The 16,467-nt window shown below is 37.0% G+C and overlaps 1 protein-coding gene across 1 annotated transcript in view; it reads left to right on the top strand.

Moving 5' to 3' along the window:
• The first annotated feature begins 3,093 nt into the window (after positions 1–3,093).
• Positions 3,094–16,467, top strand: part of MALRD1 (MAM and LDL receptor class A domain containing 1) — a 239,243-nt gene continuing 225,869 nt past the window's right edge. Inside the window, exons 1-4 of the mRNA XM_058831049.1 lie at positions 3,094–3,272; positions 8,158–8,282; positions 12,187–12,281; positions 12,363–12,524. Coding sequence (XP_058687032.1) covers positions 3,094–3,272; positions 8,158–8,282; positions 12,187–12,281; positions 12,363–12,524 — 561 coding nt within the window. The remainder of the gene's footprint in view (positions 3,273–8,157; positions 8,283–12,186; positions 12,282–12,362; positions 12,525–16,467) is intronic.

Raw genomic sequence — 16,467 nt, 5'->3', positions numbered from 1 at the left:
CAAAGATGGAAAAGATGCTCCCAAGTTGTTTCCCAAAATGTAATCTTTTTCCAGTCTGTAATGATTCAGGACTTTGACCTGATTATATCTAGTTCATCACATCTTTTCTCAATACTATGGACTTTCTTCCTTTATTAGTTGTAACTATGGTGCTTGTGCAGTACACTGATAAATGCATTAAGCTCCGTTTTATCCTCTTGATTTAATTAATTTATTTTAGCAAATGGAGATGTGTGGTAAGAACACTTACCCTGAATCCTTTTATTCAAATATATTAATATCTTAGTCCTCTTTCAAGATAACTGTTGGATTGGTGCCACTTAACTGAAAACAGATACTGTGCAATTATTGCCTTTCACACCAAAATAGAGAATTCTGTCAGTTCTTGTTTAAAATGGATCAGTTTGAGGCAACTGTGATTGCTTGAATTTCTGCTACTTTACAGAAGATTTTCAGTTACAATTTGACAATTTAAAATTAGAATGGTCACATGATAATATGAATAGCTTATTTTTGGGAAGGGGGTCTCAAAATGAAGTTTTCTCTGAATTTTTGAGAATTATTTTAAAATACAATTTTGGTGGTTTTATTAGAAGTTGACTAAAATTGTTCTTGCATAAAAAAATTTGGAGGATTTTGTTAAAATTAACAATGTTTACTAAAAATCTGTATTAGAAGAAAAAAATATGTATGTTAAAGATTCAAATACTGGCACAGTACTCCTCCCCTGTCTGATCGCAACAACAACAACAAAAAAGGCAGATTATAAGTTTGTTATTAAAAAGTTATATTAAACCTAATGAAATTTTGATTACTCTGAAATGGTGACTTTATTGTACCGTGTAAGACTTTTCCCTGAAAGAAAGTTAGTATTTGTAGCAAAATTTGAACATGTTTTCAGATGGTGAAGCTCATATCCCAGTTTTCTTAGTTCTTTCTTCTGTTCCATTGCTGATAATAATTGAAAGTTATTATCAGTTATGAAAATACAAAAACCTAAAGGAGAATTTCTAACTGCCATCCACTTTATGCTTAAGCAAATAGCTTTCTGTTCATGTGAAAAATGGACTTAAAAATGCAAAACATTTCTGGCCCTGTTTCAAAGCCTGTTGGGACTTCTTTCTAAAACTTTTTACAACTCCTAGATTAAATATCTGAACCTTTTCAACAGATTTATTTAAGTTGAAGGCTGAATGGGCAATCTTGTTCACTTACATGAAATGTGTTTTGTCTTGCCTTAAATTAAATTAATTAGGATAAGTCAGGAAAAAAATCTATCTTCGACGTAAATTCAAGCAGTTTTTTATTTTAAATTTATTTTCCTTTTAAAAAACTGCTTGTTTGCTAAAATAATTTTGAAAATAGACATGGTGCCTGGATTTGCTTTCTTTCAGTTTTCACTTTCTCTACAATATTTCTCTAGTGCTTTAAAAAATACCCTTTGATTAGTGCCCATCTTCTGCTTTCCTTGACATCCTGCACATTTTTTGCCAGTTTATACTTTTCATTCTCCCTCTCTCCCTCATTTATGTTTTTCAGGGTGCTTCTAGTTCATATATAGTGAACTCTTAATTTATTTAGTCATAGCCCTGCTTTTCATCAGGAAGTTTTCCAAACAGCTCTATGGCCAGAGGATGAAGCATTAAAATAATGCAGCTTAAACAATGTCCACAGAAATAATGATGAAAAGGGTGGAGTTGAACCAAATGAGCTGGAAAATGCTTTCTAGGCTGAACAGGAACCTTTGTCATGATAAACATGTGCCTGCCTCTGGTGCTGGAGATAATAGGAAGTTGCATCAGACCTTGCACTTCTTGCCTTCAGGTGATGTTGGAGTAGTAGTCTTTTTCCTTGACAAGAGACTTCCTATATTAGGAAAATACAGACCTGCAGAAAATACAGATGGTTTATTCCCTTACAGACAGTTTGCCTGTTTATCTTTACAGATACTACGGCACTTCGCATTCCAATCAGCACACTTTAGTCACAGAGATATATCTTGTCTTATTTCTGCTCACCAGGGCTAACAGGTGAATCAGAGTTATGCACAGTGGAATGTGCATTCCCCTGAGTTGATTTTGTGAATTTGTAGGTGACAAAATCTCCAGTCCTGCTGGCATCGGTTACTTGTTACAAGCTGCCACTAAGGAAATGTTTTCATCCCACTATTCCTATAAAAGTAGTGCCATACTTACATGATTGCCAGATTTATTTTGTCTAGTTATCACCATTATTTGCCTTGCAAATTTTGCAATTATCCTCTCTTTTTCCTACTAGCACTCCATCCCTGGGTTTGGGGCATCTAAAGTATTTAAACTACTTCATTAAAACAATTTCCCTGATTTCATGTGATGCTAGGCTGAATGAAACAAACTGATTCAATGTTCTCCCACACGGTTGACTTTTTTGATTGTTTGGATCTCCCTCCCAAGTCCTCCTCCTCCATTTGAAGATCCTTGAGTTGTCTGTCTGAAGGTGTGGCCAGAGCCACTGTGATTTGGTGAAACACCAAAATGCAGTGAAAGGTGTGACTAAAAAAGCCTCGCACAAAGGACTGTGACCTGCAGGATAGAGAAGTCAGTCTGATTGCGCTGATTTGCAATCCCTTTCATGCAAAATCAATTTTGAATTTCTCGACTGTTTTCCACATTTGATGTACAAACTTTTCATACATTTTGTAAGCATTTGTCAACTCCTTCTGAGTGAATAGAGATCTTTGTGAATGTTGGTCTCATAGTAATTGTACTTTGATTTCCTGTTATTTTCTTATCTAATATATTTTCAAACCACAGAGTAATAAATCCAATCGGTAAGTTAATGATATACAGTTGACTTGCATAGCATGTGCCAATATATTTTAGTCATAAAACTTTATATTTAGTTAAATATTATCCTAAGACATACCAGGTTGAAAGTCACTGCTTTGTAGAAGCCATACTTCCTATAAGCTGCAGATTAAGAAAGTGAGGTTTTAAAAACATCTCTTAGAGAGATGTGTGTAAACATAAAGCTTGGTCAAAGGCACCTCATGACCAGTACTAGGCAGTTTCAGTAATTATTTCCCAAGTGAAGGCTTGGATAGTAACACAGCCCATGAACAGGCTCGTATACATCTGTGTGCTGTCTTGCTTTGCTGCGGTGGATACTCAGTCATCCACAGCAAGTGGATGCCAGCGTGGTGATGGCTCCTCTGCTCCACCTGGAGAAGTGTGCATCTCCACCGACTGCTGTGGAGACAGAGGTGATGAGAAACAAGGTGAGTCTGAGCAGAAGTGTGATACAGTTTGGTAACTGAATGTGACAGCAGAGAGAACTAGGGGGGATGTTTTCATGTTAAAAAATGTTTCGGAACTCTTTTTCTGTTTGTTTTTTTTTTACCCTCTTCATTTATTTAAGAAAAGTTTATTCCAGCTTCAGTTTGATTTTTCATGCTTTTTTTCTTTTTCAACACTTGTTAAGTGCAAGACTCTCATGAATATTCATGTGGATATTACATTGCAAAGCAAGTGTTTCCTCTTCAAAATTCAGTGAAGATTCATCAAGTAATACATTTTTCCTTAATTTGTGGGAAACTTGTTTGATAGAATTCAGATTTAATACAAAATACCGAGACCAAGGTATAAGCTACACTTTTTGGTTTTTTTTTGTCTAGACTAGGGTGGAAATTTTTTTGAATTCATGAGCTGATTAGCAACTGATTACCCTAGCATAATGTCACACGCATTGGTTACAAATACAATTGGTGCTGTTTCCTGTAAGGAATTGATCTAAGTGGTGAGAGAGAATTTTAACAGCTATTGTCTGAGTAAATTTGCATCAGAATTCTAGTATTTCCAGAATACTGTATTACAAAATGGTGCTGCAAATAATTTCAATAATTTTTAAGCCCAGCTGGAGATGAAACACCACACAGTCACTTGCTTGTGGTGGAATGGGGAGGAGAATCATAGTAAAACTTGTGTGTTGAGATAAGAATGTCGCTCTATTAGGAACGGCGAGACGAACGACACAGACTCTCTTGGAGTCGAACAGGGGAATATCTCTTAGTTTATTGCTTCAGGTCTTTTTTATAGACTGATACGTGGAAAGTACAGAAAGGAAACTCTTATTGGTTAGCAAACTACTACATCACCATCATTGGTCAGTGGGGTATACCACCCCTCAACCTTCTCCTGCAAAGAAAACAAAGAACAGACAAACAGCACCACGAAGGCTGTTTTCTGTCTCTGAGGATTGTTTTAAATCCTCCCCATGAATTTCCCAGGCCACTTTCTCAGGCAAGACTGAGAAGCTATGCGGCCTGTAATTTTTACAGGCACTCTGTTTCAGAGTTAGCATCCATAATAAGAAGAGTTTATTAATTGAAAATAAAAAGAAAATTAAGTAAAACAATGGTAAGAGTAATAATGGTAAATAATAATGATAACAAAAAGGAAAAAAATATAAGTAATGTACAATACAATTGCTCACCACTCGCTGACTGATGCCAGACCTCCACTTCTTGATCCCAGATCAGCTGTGCTTCCAGCTAACTTCCCCTGGTTTATATAGTGGACATGACCTTTCCCCGCTATGCTCCTCCCCCAGTTTTGGTAGTTTTCTTTTCTTTTTCTACAGAATTCCAGAATATTCTGAGTTGGAAGGGACCCACAAGGACCACTGAGTACAATGCTTAAGTGCATGGCCCAAATTCAGACCATACCCACAGCCTTGGTGTTATTAACACCAGGCTCTGGTCAACTGAGCCAACCCTGCAGACTCCTCACTGGCAGAGTAGGAGACAAAGGCAATAAATAATTTCTTGCCATAAGATATATATGACTTAGCAAAAACCAAAAACATCAGTGTGTTATCACCACTGTCATTCTGAATCCAAAACACTGCACTGAACGGCTACTGAGAAGAAATGAACTCTGCCCTAGGTGAAACCCGGGCAGATGCATAAGGTAGTGCTTCTCCTTGAGGATTTTTATTCTGAGCCCAAAGAAGAACTTGGATTTATAAAAAAAATTAATTCTAACTAAAATGTTTATCTAAGTTCTCCTACTCATTATGCAACAAAAGAAGCTACCATTTTTGTTGGGATTTTAAAATTTCACTGTAAGTATAAAACAAGTAGTCTTTAGATGAGCCTCTGGCTATGTCCACATTGAAAACTGCTAACTGATTGCATGTTAGCAATCACTGAATTCAGCTGAAATCTGTGAGAAAGAGCAGTAACTTAAATCCAGGTTCTTGAAATTACAATTCTGTGTCCAGCTACATAAAGATTTTCTTCCTCTGATAGGACTCCCTGTGTTATCCAAGCAGGATGCAGAGATCTGTTTGGAGCGGTCTAGGATCAGGTCTAGGATATTTGTTATTTATTTCTCTGTAAATAAGACAATTATTAAGACTGTATTGGTATTTTTGTGAGTTTTGTATTTTGTACATACATTTTTGTAAGTTTTCTGTGCTATACAAAACTGTATTAAATGGCAGTGCCTGTTGAAATGGCAAAGCCTGTTGAATTTCCTGACATGTCTAACACATCTTAAGTTGGCATATATTTTTATCCCTTGAACAAGAGATTGTTATATTAAGTTCCACTGCATAGCCTTGAAATCCTCATTGTGCTTGGTCTTGGTTTCCCCAGAAAGGGCATTTACTCCAGGCAGCATTTTCTATTCTGATTGCAGAATATGGAACAAGAGGTGCATTCTTCCATTATCTTTTGTGGAGGGTTTTTATGTCTGTTGTGGGAATGCAGCTAAGGACAAATGCTTATATGAAAGTAGAGAATTAAAGGTTTCTCCAAAGACTAGTATAGAAAAATGAACCTATGGTCTCTGGAAAAGCCTTACATATTAAATTATATTGTGTTTCATGTGAATGAGCCAGAGGTGTAGAACTGGGCTTCATGGGACAGGCTGTGTGCTGGGGCTGCTTGGATATTGCTCTGGATTAGTTCAGGAGATAAGTCAGCTGTCAGACATGAAGGTACAGATCAGGCTGCCAAATCAAAGATCTGTCCTGCTACCACTCTTTCCTGGGATTTGGGATTATTGCAAAGTTATTTTTCTGCTAGTTTTCATCTCCTGGTCTCATGTTGGTGACAGTTTCCTGCTCTTTTTCTGTGGGCTTTGCTCAGATTTAAGGAACCTTCTGTGGTGAAAATATATAAAAATTGGAATTCCAGTTTTACTGTTCATTTGGTCTTCATACTGCAAAATATTTGCCTGGAAATGAATGACAACTAATTATTTTTCTCCCAGAATATCCGAAAATGAGATTTTATACACATGCACACTTTAACTGTAGTCTGTTGCTGTGAGACTTGGAATTTTTTCTTAGAAGTTATTTTAGATTTTCTAAGTTCACAGGAAATTCCGAAAAAAATATCTAAAAAATCCCACACATTTCTTCCTTCTGAACTTTTCCTCTTTAAACAGTGACTTTACTTTTGTAAATCTATCTCCAAGCAAATTTACATTGGTTTGCTTTGAAGTTATATATTCTGTGAAAATGAATATTGCCTTGGAAAATAATGATGAATTATTTTTTTAAAAAAATATTATACGATACAATTATTGCAATTTCATGCATATTAATTTACAATTGTTTTTTCAGGTATGAGAAAATTCTTGAGGAAATATTGAATGTGGTTTGGTGCATCTCATGTAATGTCAAGCAGATACACTTCAGCAGTGTTAGTGTTTTTGATGAACCTCTGGCATGCCTCTTAGCCACTTAAGGATCTAAGGAATAAAAGCAACGCTGAAAAGTTGGTTGATGACTCAGCCAAACTGCACATTAACTTGAGTCTGGAATGCTTGTGTGAATTATTTCTGTTTCTCCTCACTCACCTTGTAATTAATTATTGCAGTGAAGTGATATGAATATGAAAGTCATGAAACTGAAAATCGTAGTGCGATTATCAATGCTGCAGTTGCAACTTTACTTAAAATGACTAGTGAACTATGTGAATCCAGACTAGACAAGAAGCATCAGCAGGGCCTGGAGCAAGCACCAATTTGAGAGGGAGTGTGAAGACATTTTAGCTCTTGTGTCTAACCAGAATCCCAGTTAGAAGGCAGGGTCTTTGTCCCCTTCCTCTGCTGCGCAAGACAAAGGGCAGGGGAACTGAAAGTTTTCACACAGGACAAAAAATCTGGAGACAGTACCACACACTGGCCTCTCTGCTTGGGCTGAAGGTGCAGTAAGTCTGCTCTTTACAGCTCCATCTACTAAGACCTATTTTTAATTGAATCCTTCCACCACTACAGAAAGTGCTTCAAGGAATGGGGCTGTCCAGCCTGTCAAGCGCGTCCAAACACTTTCATTCGGCTTGGATATGATGCATAAAGAGCTGCTTGACACCCATGCAAAAATCAACATCTGTCCCTTCACCCCAGTAAGCAGTTATTTATCTGGTCCCATTCCTACCTCAAATTGCTTGAATGGACTCGTGCACCAAACTGGGTTCTGTGCTAGAAAGGTGTTCTGCCTCCCTTTTCCAACCTGTGCTGCTTTACAGGGGAATCTGGAAGGGGGAAAAATACCCCTTGCTCACCACATTGTGACATGTACTGGAATAAATAAGAAAGAGGAAAGGCAAGTGGGGACACTATGCCATTCTGAGGATTCATTTTGTCTCTTGTTTGAATGATGTGGAATAAAAGAAAAACAAACATTCTCTCTGATTACATCCTGTAGCTAAGTCTTTGTTTTTCCATGCAAGAACTCTGGACGAATTCTTCACCTTGGAGCTGCAGCGTATTTTAAGAACAATCTCTGCATATTAACTATACTAGTTTGGATATTTTCCTATAAAGAGGTAACTACACACATATTTGTGATGAAAAGCAAACATATTGTATTAATAAAACATAAATGGATGAATTTGGATTTAGCTTGGTGAAGGAAGGAGTTGGTTAATTGTTTGGGTTTTTTGTCCTAGTATTCATTCTCAGTTGTCTCTCTTTCACTTCACTATTTCTCTTTGCTCATTATTTAAATATTCTGGTGTTCCTTATTTTTTTTTTCAGGACCCTGTTCAGAGTGTTTCTGTGTATTAGCTAAGCAGCAAGTGATGATGAAAAAATATTCTTTTGCTTCTGTTTTTAAGCTTTTAATTTTTTTGTTTGTTTGCTTCAATTCAGGTTCCTCCTGGAACAGCTGTGATTTTGAAACCAATCTATGCAGAGTTCTTCCTGAATTCAATTTACACCCTGGCTGGATAAGAAGAAATGGTCAGTCTGGCATGGGACCACCATACTCAGACCACAATGGAAATGAGAGTGGTAAGGCTCCTCATGCTCTTTGAGGAAACCATGGACTCCTACAAAAAATGTAGTTTTCTACTTAGTTTGCTAAATTTTTCTAATTTCTGGAGTTTTCAATTATATTCTGTCACATTTCCTGAGGACTTGTGTCTTTGTTTTAAGGTGATTGCAATTACAGTAATGCAGAATTCAAGGGTGGGGTGGAGGGGGAGAGAGACAGTATTCCAGTAAGCAATTGTTATCATAGAGGAGCAAGTAATCAGTTCCAAAAGTTGTGTTTATCTACCAGAGTGATCTTTATTTGTTTTGGAGATATTAGGTGGTAAATTCAGTCTTGATGATTGCAAAGTTTTGAAATTTTGAGAAGTATTTTCATGTTTTCTTGAACTGGTAAATGCTTGGAGTGTGTGTGTCTGTCTTCTGTGACTAATATTACTAGTCCAAATATTTTGAGAGAGAGAACTTTGTATTTGGAGTCAGAATAAGCTTTGAGCCAGCTGATTTCTAAATTTTCTTACAATTCTGCTTTACCTTGAAGAGTGTCTCTCATCTAAGTAATTCCTTTTCTCTGTCCTCAGACAAAATACACCTTTTGTACTTGTCCCATGGCCAGATTAACCCTGCTTTTCCTTCTGTGATACATCCTGTAATACAATAGCTGTTTAGTTCTCCCTATTTTCTGTTATCCCCTTTCCCTTTGTCTCCACCCACATCCTCTCATCTCTCCTGGGCACAAGCTGTGTTTTGGCAGCCCTCTTGGCGAGTGCCTGGAGGCAGGCATGCAATGCTGGAGCATGCTCAGGAAGAGAATCCTATGTAGGATTCAAGTGTTGTTGTGATTATCTCAGGTGCTCTACACCCAGTTCCCAATCCGTGATGAACCAGGAGTGTGGAAATCTGCGCTGTTCTGAAGTAGCATCCCCTACACATGGCATAAACCACCAAATAGGTAGAAGTTCCCTATAATGCTGAGTATAAATTGGTGGTTTTGAGGTGAATGTATGGAAAACTTGCCTAGAAATCAGCAGATGAAAGTGAAACCCAAATTTAAGGGGTTTTTTATTGAAGAAAAGAGCAAAACGCCACTCTAGATTTTCCTGCCAATTCTCGTTTCATAGAGGACAATTCTCATGATATTTTGCAATTAGGGAATTTCATATATGTGATGTGATTTTAGCAACTTCGGTTTTTGCTTGTGTGTATCTCAGAATACATCCTGCTGTGTGTATTATTCTTCCAAAGATAAGGTTGCTCTTAAATAAGTGTTGATTTAAACCAATGTTGGCACAAAAATGTGAGCAGATACCAAACTTTTTCATAAACACAAGCTTTATTTCAAGTATGAGAGTGGTGAAATAGTTTAAAATAATAAAGATTTTCTCATTGAGAAATACATTAAAAAACACCAAAAGTACCATGGAACACAAATATAGCAAACCTGACCAGAATAAAAATAGGTTAGCCAGGCAACAGTCTTGCTGTAGTAGAAGTTTCTAGAATTTGTGAATGATTGGTAGTACACACCATGTCAGGATGTAGAAAACGCTACAAAGATACTCTAATAATCATTAGAAATTGGTGGGGAAGGGAAAATTTGACTTAAAAAACCAGCCAAAGCCAGCAAAAGATTGAGGCTTATCGACTGAAGTGTTTCTTGCTGATGAAGCAAACTGTTCAGTCACCTGCATTGTTCACATTTACTTGTTTTGGGCCTCCAGTCACTGATGTATCTGCCTGGTCTGAATTGTGCAGTGGCCATGTTAATCTGAGTTATTTTATTCAGGCAGCAGGAAGCTCGACTACTGGTAGCTATTCAGCTTTCTGAGGGGCTGTGTGCTCAGATCCATGAACTGAATATCTAAGGAGACTTAAATACAATCTATTAATTTGCTTTTATTTTTCTACCTGGAGAATGTCTAAACTGTACTTTCATTTTGTAAATGCTGATTCTAATTGCCTAGGAAATATCTATCTTATGGCAGTGAGTCGAGTTTTCCCACTGCGGTGACTCAGCACACTTTGTAATCGGTTTTATGTTGGTTCCTGTTTAAAACCCAGAAATTATTTTCTCTATTGTGACAACTGAGCAGTATGCTCTGTATGGCAGAGTGTTAAAGGGAAGACTTCCTGCCATCAGGATAAAACACACACATTAGCAGAAAAGCAAAGATCCCTTGGTAAATTTAACTCCTTCGAAGATTTTTATAATCATTTACTAGAACCCAAAACATCTCTCTTTAGGTCTGTTTCTCATGGATCTTTTTTTTCACTGAAAAAGTAATTGAACAGACCAGTGACAACCACTTTAAGAGAACCCCAAAACAAAACACAACCTGATTTTTCTAGATGAAACTATTCTCTATGTAGAGATTTTATGTAAAATGACTGTTCAAAGAATTCCTTAAAATTACTATTTCTTCCCTATCCGTGTAAAACTTAAAATTCCTGTGGCAGGTGAAATATAAATATAATTTTTTTACTCTTAGACACATTCATCTTTGGAGAACTAAAAGAAAATAATTCAAAATTTCATGGAAGTTGACATCCAGTGGAACAGATTGGAGCCAGGGATAGGGCTCTGCAGATACACCAAGCCATCTGTTGTGGGTAGGAGCAATACCCTTGCAGCTGGCAGGCTCTGAAAGTGCTGCCTGAGCAGTCAGGAAAGGTCTAAAATCTGGGGGCAGTGCGGCCACTGCCCTGGTAGCAGCCTGCAAAATGCTCCTCTGTGGGGGATTGCTCGACTGGCTCCAGCCCTGAGCTGGGCTGCTGGTGCTTCATCAGGGGCTTTCCAGTTCCACACAAGGCTGAGAGGGCAAGGGGGCTGGTTTAATAAATTAGGTTTTTAGATGTTTTGATCTATCCTCTGATATTTGGTTAATGTATTAATCTTTATTTTTAGAATTATTTTTTTCCCTTGAGTCCTGCTTGGCCTTTTTTCTCCTTCATCTTCCTCGTTGCAATGTCAGAGGACAGCAAGTTACTTGACATTGGAGTTTGGGAAGGGGAAGAGAAGAGAAAGGATGAAAAAGAATTAAAAATAGATTGAGTGTTTTCTGTTTTTTTTTTATTTTTCATCTTACATCCTGAAATCTTTGTGTTCAGGAAGAGCCAAATTTTGAGTTCCTGTATTTGATATCCTAAAATAGGGTGATTGCCTGGCATCTGTTATAAGATCTGAAACAATACTATCAGGAAGAGACTTAATCAAAGGGCATGGCAACAACCATAGTTCACTGACTCTTTTTGAGTGAGTGATTTTCAAGTGAAGCAAGGACTTGTTTTGTAAATGAAAGGTAATGGTATCTTTAATGGTAGCCTTGAGATCCTGAAGACAACCTTTTATATTGGAATACGTACAGGGATACCACAGCTTTCTCTCTGCAGTGAGGCAATTTGCTGACCAGGCAGAGCCCAGACACCACCAGTTTTCAACCCATGAGAACACATGGTGGAAAAGCAGTCTTCTCTCCCATGTTCCAGCACCTCCTCAAAGACCTGAACTGTCATGATAAATGTTGTTTACAGCAGTTGGACGTTTGGGCATGAAATATGTTATCTACTCAGTCACTGGAGTTTAAGGCCTTTGGATCAGCTTTCTGAGTTAGTCTCACTCTGTCCCAAAATGTTGCACTTCTAAGTGGAGTATTCAAGACATCACCACATGAAACATTTTGGAATCCTACTTAAAATCTTAGCTGGAACATGGAGCAATACCGTGACAATATTGAACATGAAAAAAGGCTTGGAACACAGTGGCTACAAGTGCTATTAATGTTTTCTGGGGAAACAATTCTAGCTGGCTTTTTAGTTATTAATTTATACCTGTGAATATTGCTCTTCTTGTTTTATTGGGTTTTTTGTTTGTTTGTTGGTTTTTTTTTCAAGCTTCTAAGTTTTCTCTTTTTATTCCTTTAAATAGCTTATTTCCTCTCATTGTCCTCTGAAATGCAATCCTCTTCTGCAGCTTTAAGGACAAGTGTTTTCCTTCCAACTGATGAAGAACACCTTTGCCAGGTATTTTGATGCACATTCTTTGGATTACACTGTTTGCCATAGTATTTCCCTGGAATAATCAAACCTTCTTCTATTTCCTAGATTAGATTTCATTACTGGGTCAGTCATATGAGTGGAACATTTATGGTGGGGCTCCAGAAGCACTCTGAAGATACTGTTACAAACATTTGGCAAGTTTCAGGAGAACTACGAAATCAGTGGAACGTAAATACCATTACAATCAAGAGCACCGAAAAGTATGAGGTTAGTAAATTGAGGTTACTGTAAAGGACACTTCTTAAATGGTTTATAAATTGTAGACCTTTTTTAATAGGTCAGCACTCAATATTTTGTAAATGAAAAAAAGCACTATCATGAGGGAAATGATAAAAAAGCCATTTTAAAGATCATAGCTTGCATTAACAAATACAGCTTGTTCTTATCGCTTAATGGTGTTAAAACTGATGCCAAACTTTGCTTAAACTGTGCTAGTGTCTTAAATAAAAATCTCATTGAGCCATAAATTATCTACCAGCCCATAGAGCTGATATACTTGTGATTTTAACTTTCAATACAGTATTCTCTCAGCCTCAGTCTAATTGGACTGATAAACTCAAGGTTTCATTTATATAGGAAACTGCATTTTACACTGAGATACTGTTTTATAGGGGTACTGCAGGTGAAAAACACCATCCTATTAATTAATGTACTATTAATTATACTGTACTATTAATTGCAGCTTTGAGTCTTTGTCACAGAACACATGCAAATGGTTTAATTTTGCTCAAAGCCACTGGAACGCAATGCAAATATCATAGGCTATTTAAATGTTTTTACATGTGCATTTACAAAAAACATTAGCAGAGTGAATGCAACTTAGGGCTATAATATTGTGGTGATTTACAGTCACTGCTATGCATAATACTGGAGAGAAAGTGGGGAGCAGAGAAGAAAATGAGAGGCCTTTCCTGCTACAGCAGTTACTGTGAAGTTGCTTAGCATACAAACCTGAAGGCATGGCAGCACAACCTCATTTCAATGAACCAAATGAGTAACATAATTCCTTGACTTCCATATTGTGCTAAAGCAACAGGATTTCGATTTTTGAAGCAATACTAGCCTGCTCAACTCTTCTGAGAATGTATATTGCAAAATACCTATACCCAACTCAACAAGTATCAACGTTGTTATTGGTTAATAACTTGCCTCTACCTGATAAGAATGTATGTATAGCAATCTGAGGTTGTACAGGAAGGGCTTACTTCTAGGTTTATTTGTTCCATCTCTTATCCTACTTGGAAAATTGACTCAGTCTGGGAATGGTTAATACAATATGGCATCTGCTTCCTCTGAATTGCTAGGTCAAATCCTAATTAGATTATTGCTTGTAAACCTCGTTATCCTTTGGGCTCTATCAAGTGAACTGATGGGCAGAGTCCAGCTTTAAAGAGGCAGGTGTCAAACTTACTGCAGTAATCATTACAATTGACTTAAGAAACACAGCTCAGCACCTCACAAAGCCTAGAGTCTGAAGCTGAGGAAATTTTCTTCTGTTCTCACATTTTGCTCTAGTGACAACTTGCAAGATATCACTGTCATACAAGTGAATGCAATTCACTTCCCCTTTTGCACTTGTTCTTTTATATGACAAGATACTTTGCCTACAGGGACACCTGTGGCATTTTTCAAGATAAAATTTTGTTTATTAATGTTTCTATGAAAAAAAAATTATGAGAGTCAAACAATTTTTATTTGGATGTACAAATCACTTTGAAATATGGTGCTTTAATACTTCTGTCATTTTTAAAAACACATTTGAAGTGAGATTTTACTTAAAATCTACCTCTGAATAATAACCGCTTATTTTCTTCACTCATTTTGATGTTGACTGTTTAACACTAGAGTCTCTTCCTGCAAAGAGTCTGGATTATTTTCATGTGATACAGAATATAGTTTGGCATTTAAAAATCTCCATTTTATGGAATTCTGAAATACAAAGGTTGCCAGTGGTTTAACTGCTGAACAAGCAGGAAGCTCAGTATGTCTGTTTTTGGCTGGGTTTTGGAGAACTGCATCATGGTTTTCTCTTCTAAGCTACTTTCCCTCTGATTTACTGAGAACAAATTTCTGTCTCCCAGACTTCATTAAGGGAAAGGGTTCTCTAGGCTTGGGGTTCATTTGTGTCTTTGTGCTTGATTCCTGTTTTACCTTGTGCTTTGCTGCTGTGCTGCAATCTGCTCCTGTGGCTGCGTTGTGGCATCAGCCCAGCTTGTGTTTGATCCCACCTTCAGTCCCCCTGCACCTTCCTGCCACTAATGGAGCTGCAATGGCCATTTGATCTGCTGCTCACAGATATTGCATGGCTATAGACCATTGCAGTTAGGAACAAATAGTGCCTCTGAGTAGAAATTTTTTTGTTACTGAGCTTAAAGAGCTCTAGACTTTGTGTGAGAAAGAAAACTGAATGTTTCCTTTCTGGAGTAAACTTGGGTGTGAGTCACTTTGGTTATTACTGGACTGAACTCAGGGGAGGTCAGCTGGGTACCTGCACCAGATAAAGCCTGGATAATCTTCTTTACACACAAGAGCAGCTGGAGGCATCTAGTAATATTATCTTCTGGATGTGGGGAAGCTGAGAGACTGTTCATGAGTTTTGAGGAAACACAGGTTCATACAGGTTCATGAGTTTTGAGGAAACACAGGTTCATTCATGTGCTCTGATGGAATATGAACTTGAAGCAGCCTCTGATTTTGCTCCAGCAAAGAGAGCTAGTTCCTCTTTAGCATTGTCTAAATAACTTTATCTCACTATATAAAAAAATCTGACTATGAAACCCCAGATACAAGGTATAGGTAGGTTTATATTTAAATGAAGTTATTAATAACTAAATTTTGAGTTCAAAATAAAACATCACTGTGCAAAGGTAAAATATTTGCCAAATTCTTGATATTAAATAATATTTCTGATGTTTATAATTATAAAACAGTGCATGATATTGTTTTAGGAACTTACCTGAAACCATGCCATGATAGAAGCAGAAAATAGGAATATATTATTGGTCCTTCATGTGGTGATGTTGTGGAAGTACACATTAGCTGCACATATAATTGCAGCAGAATTCAAGAATTAAAAATACTGATTTTTGAAACAAATCAAAGGAGCAAATTTCCAAGATGTGACATTTCATTCATAGAAAAGTATTTTTGAAAATTATATGGCTGCCATTCTTCTTGGGCAAGCCAACTGCAGGTTCAGTAAAACAAACAAAAGTCAAAGGATTACACCCCTCAAAAAAATTCCAGTTCATAAAACAGTGGTGATATCATTGGATAAGTTCTGTCATGTTGTACAGCGAAAAAACTGGTTAATTTAAAAGTTGTCTACACCAATGTGTTAAACTAAGCACAATATTGTTGCTGAACTCTCAAGGTAATATTTGAAAAATTATTTCTAACACTGTGAATTCCTTATTTAGTGCTAGAATGTACCTCAAGGTAGATTGTGCCTCCAAGACTCTGGAAAATCCTGGAACTGTTCCATTCCAAGATGTGGCCAGGGAATAATTTAGGGAATGTTATTCATAAGATTGATTTGTTGGGTTGCTTTGATTGGTATGATTTCATTGTGTTTTCCCAAGGACTGTGATTGATCAGTCAGTTCCCCTGTAGACCACTGCAGAAAATTTGTAATAGTCTGTACATTTACAAATGTGGATTGAAATCTGCCCTTAAGATAGAAAAGTAAGAAATTTGTAACTTCTGGTGTATAGAAGACTTCAGTGGGGGTAAAAAAAACCACACTGTTGTAACATTAGAGCAGAGTAGCTGTCAACCAAGTACTCCTCAAGGTTTGTTTTGGCTAAAAACCTGATGAAAGGTTTCTGAATAATGGTGTTTTCTGCTCTGGCTTTTCTCCAGGTTTCTGAGAAATTCTGAAATCAACCAGAAAATGTTCACGTTACGAGTCTCCCTGGAATAATGGCTTGATAAAACACAAAATCTTTTATGTTCTATTCCTTAATTTTCATGATCCTTGCTTAGATTTTAAGGAATTTTATTGTGATTTTCATATCCTTCCTGTTAAATTCTACTTTAATCTTGAGTTGGATGATTGGACTACCTATCTGGTTTGGGTGAAAAAGCCACAGATGTGTGAAAAAGACAGGATCATAATCCTGCAAAATTGTTAAATAAGTGATTAGAGTTT

Source organism: Poecile atricapillus, chromosome 2 (assembly GCF_030490865.1).
Source record: "Poecile atricapillus isolate bPoeAtr1 chromosome 2, bPoeAtr1.hap1, whole genome shotgun sequence".
Lineage (NCBI taxonomy): Eukaryota > Metazoa > Chordata > Aves > Passeriformes > Paridae > Poecile > Poecile atricapillus.
Note: the sequence above shows the minus strand (reverse complement) of the source record. Positions and strands in the feature narration are given on the sequence as shown.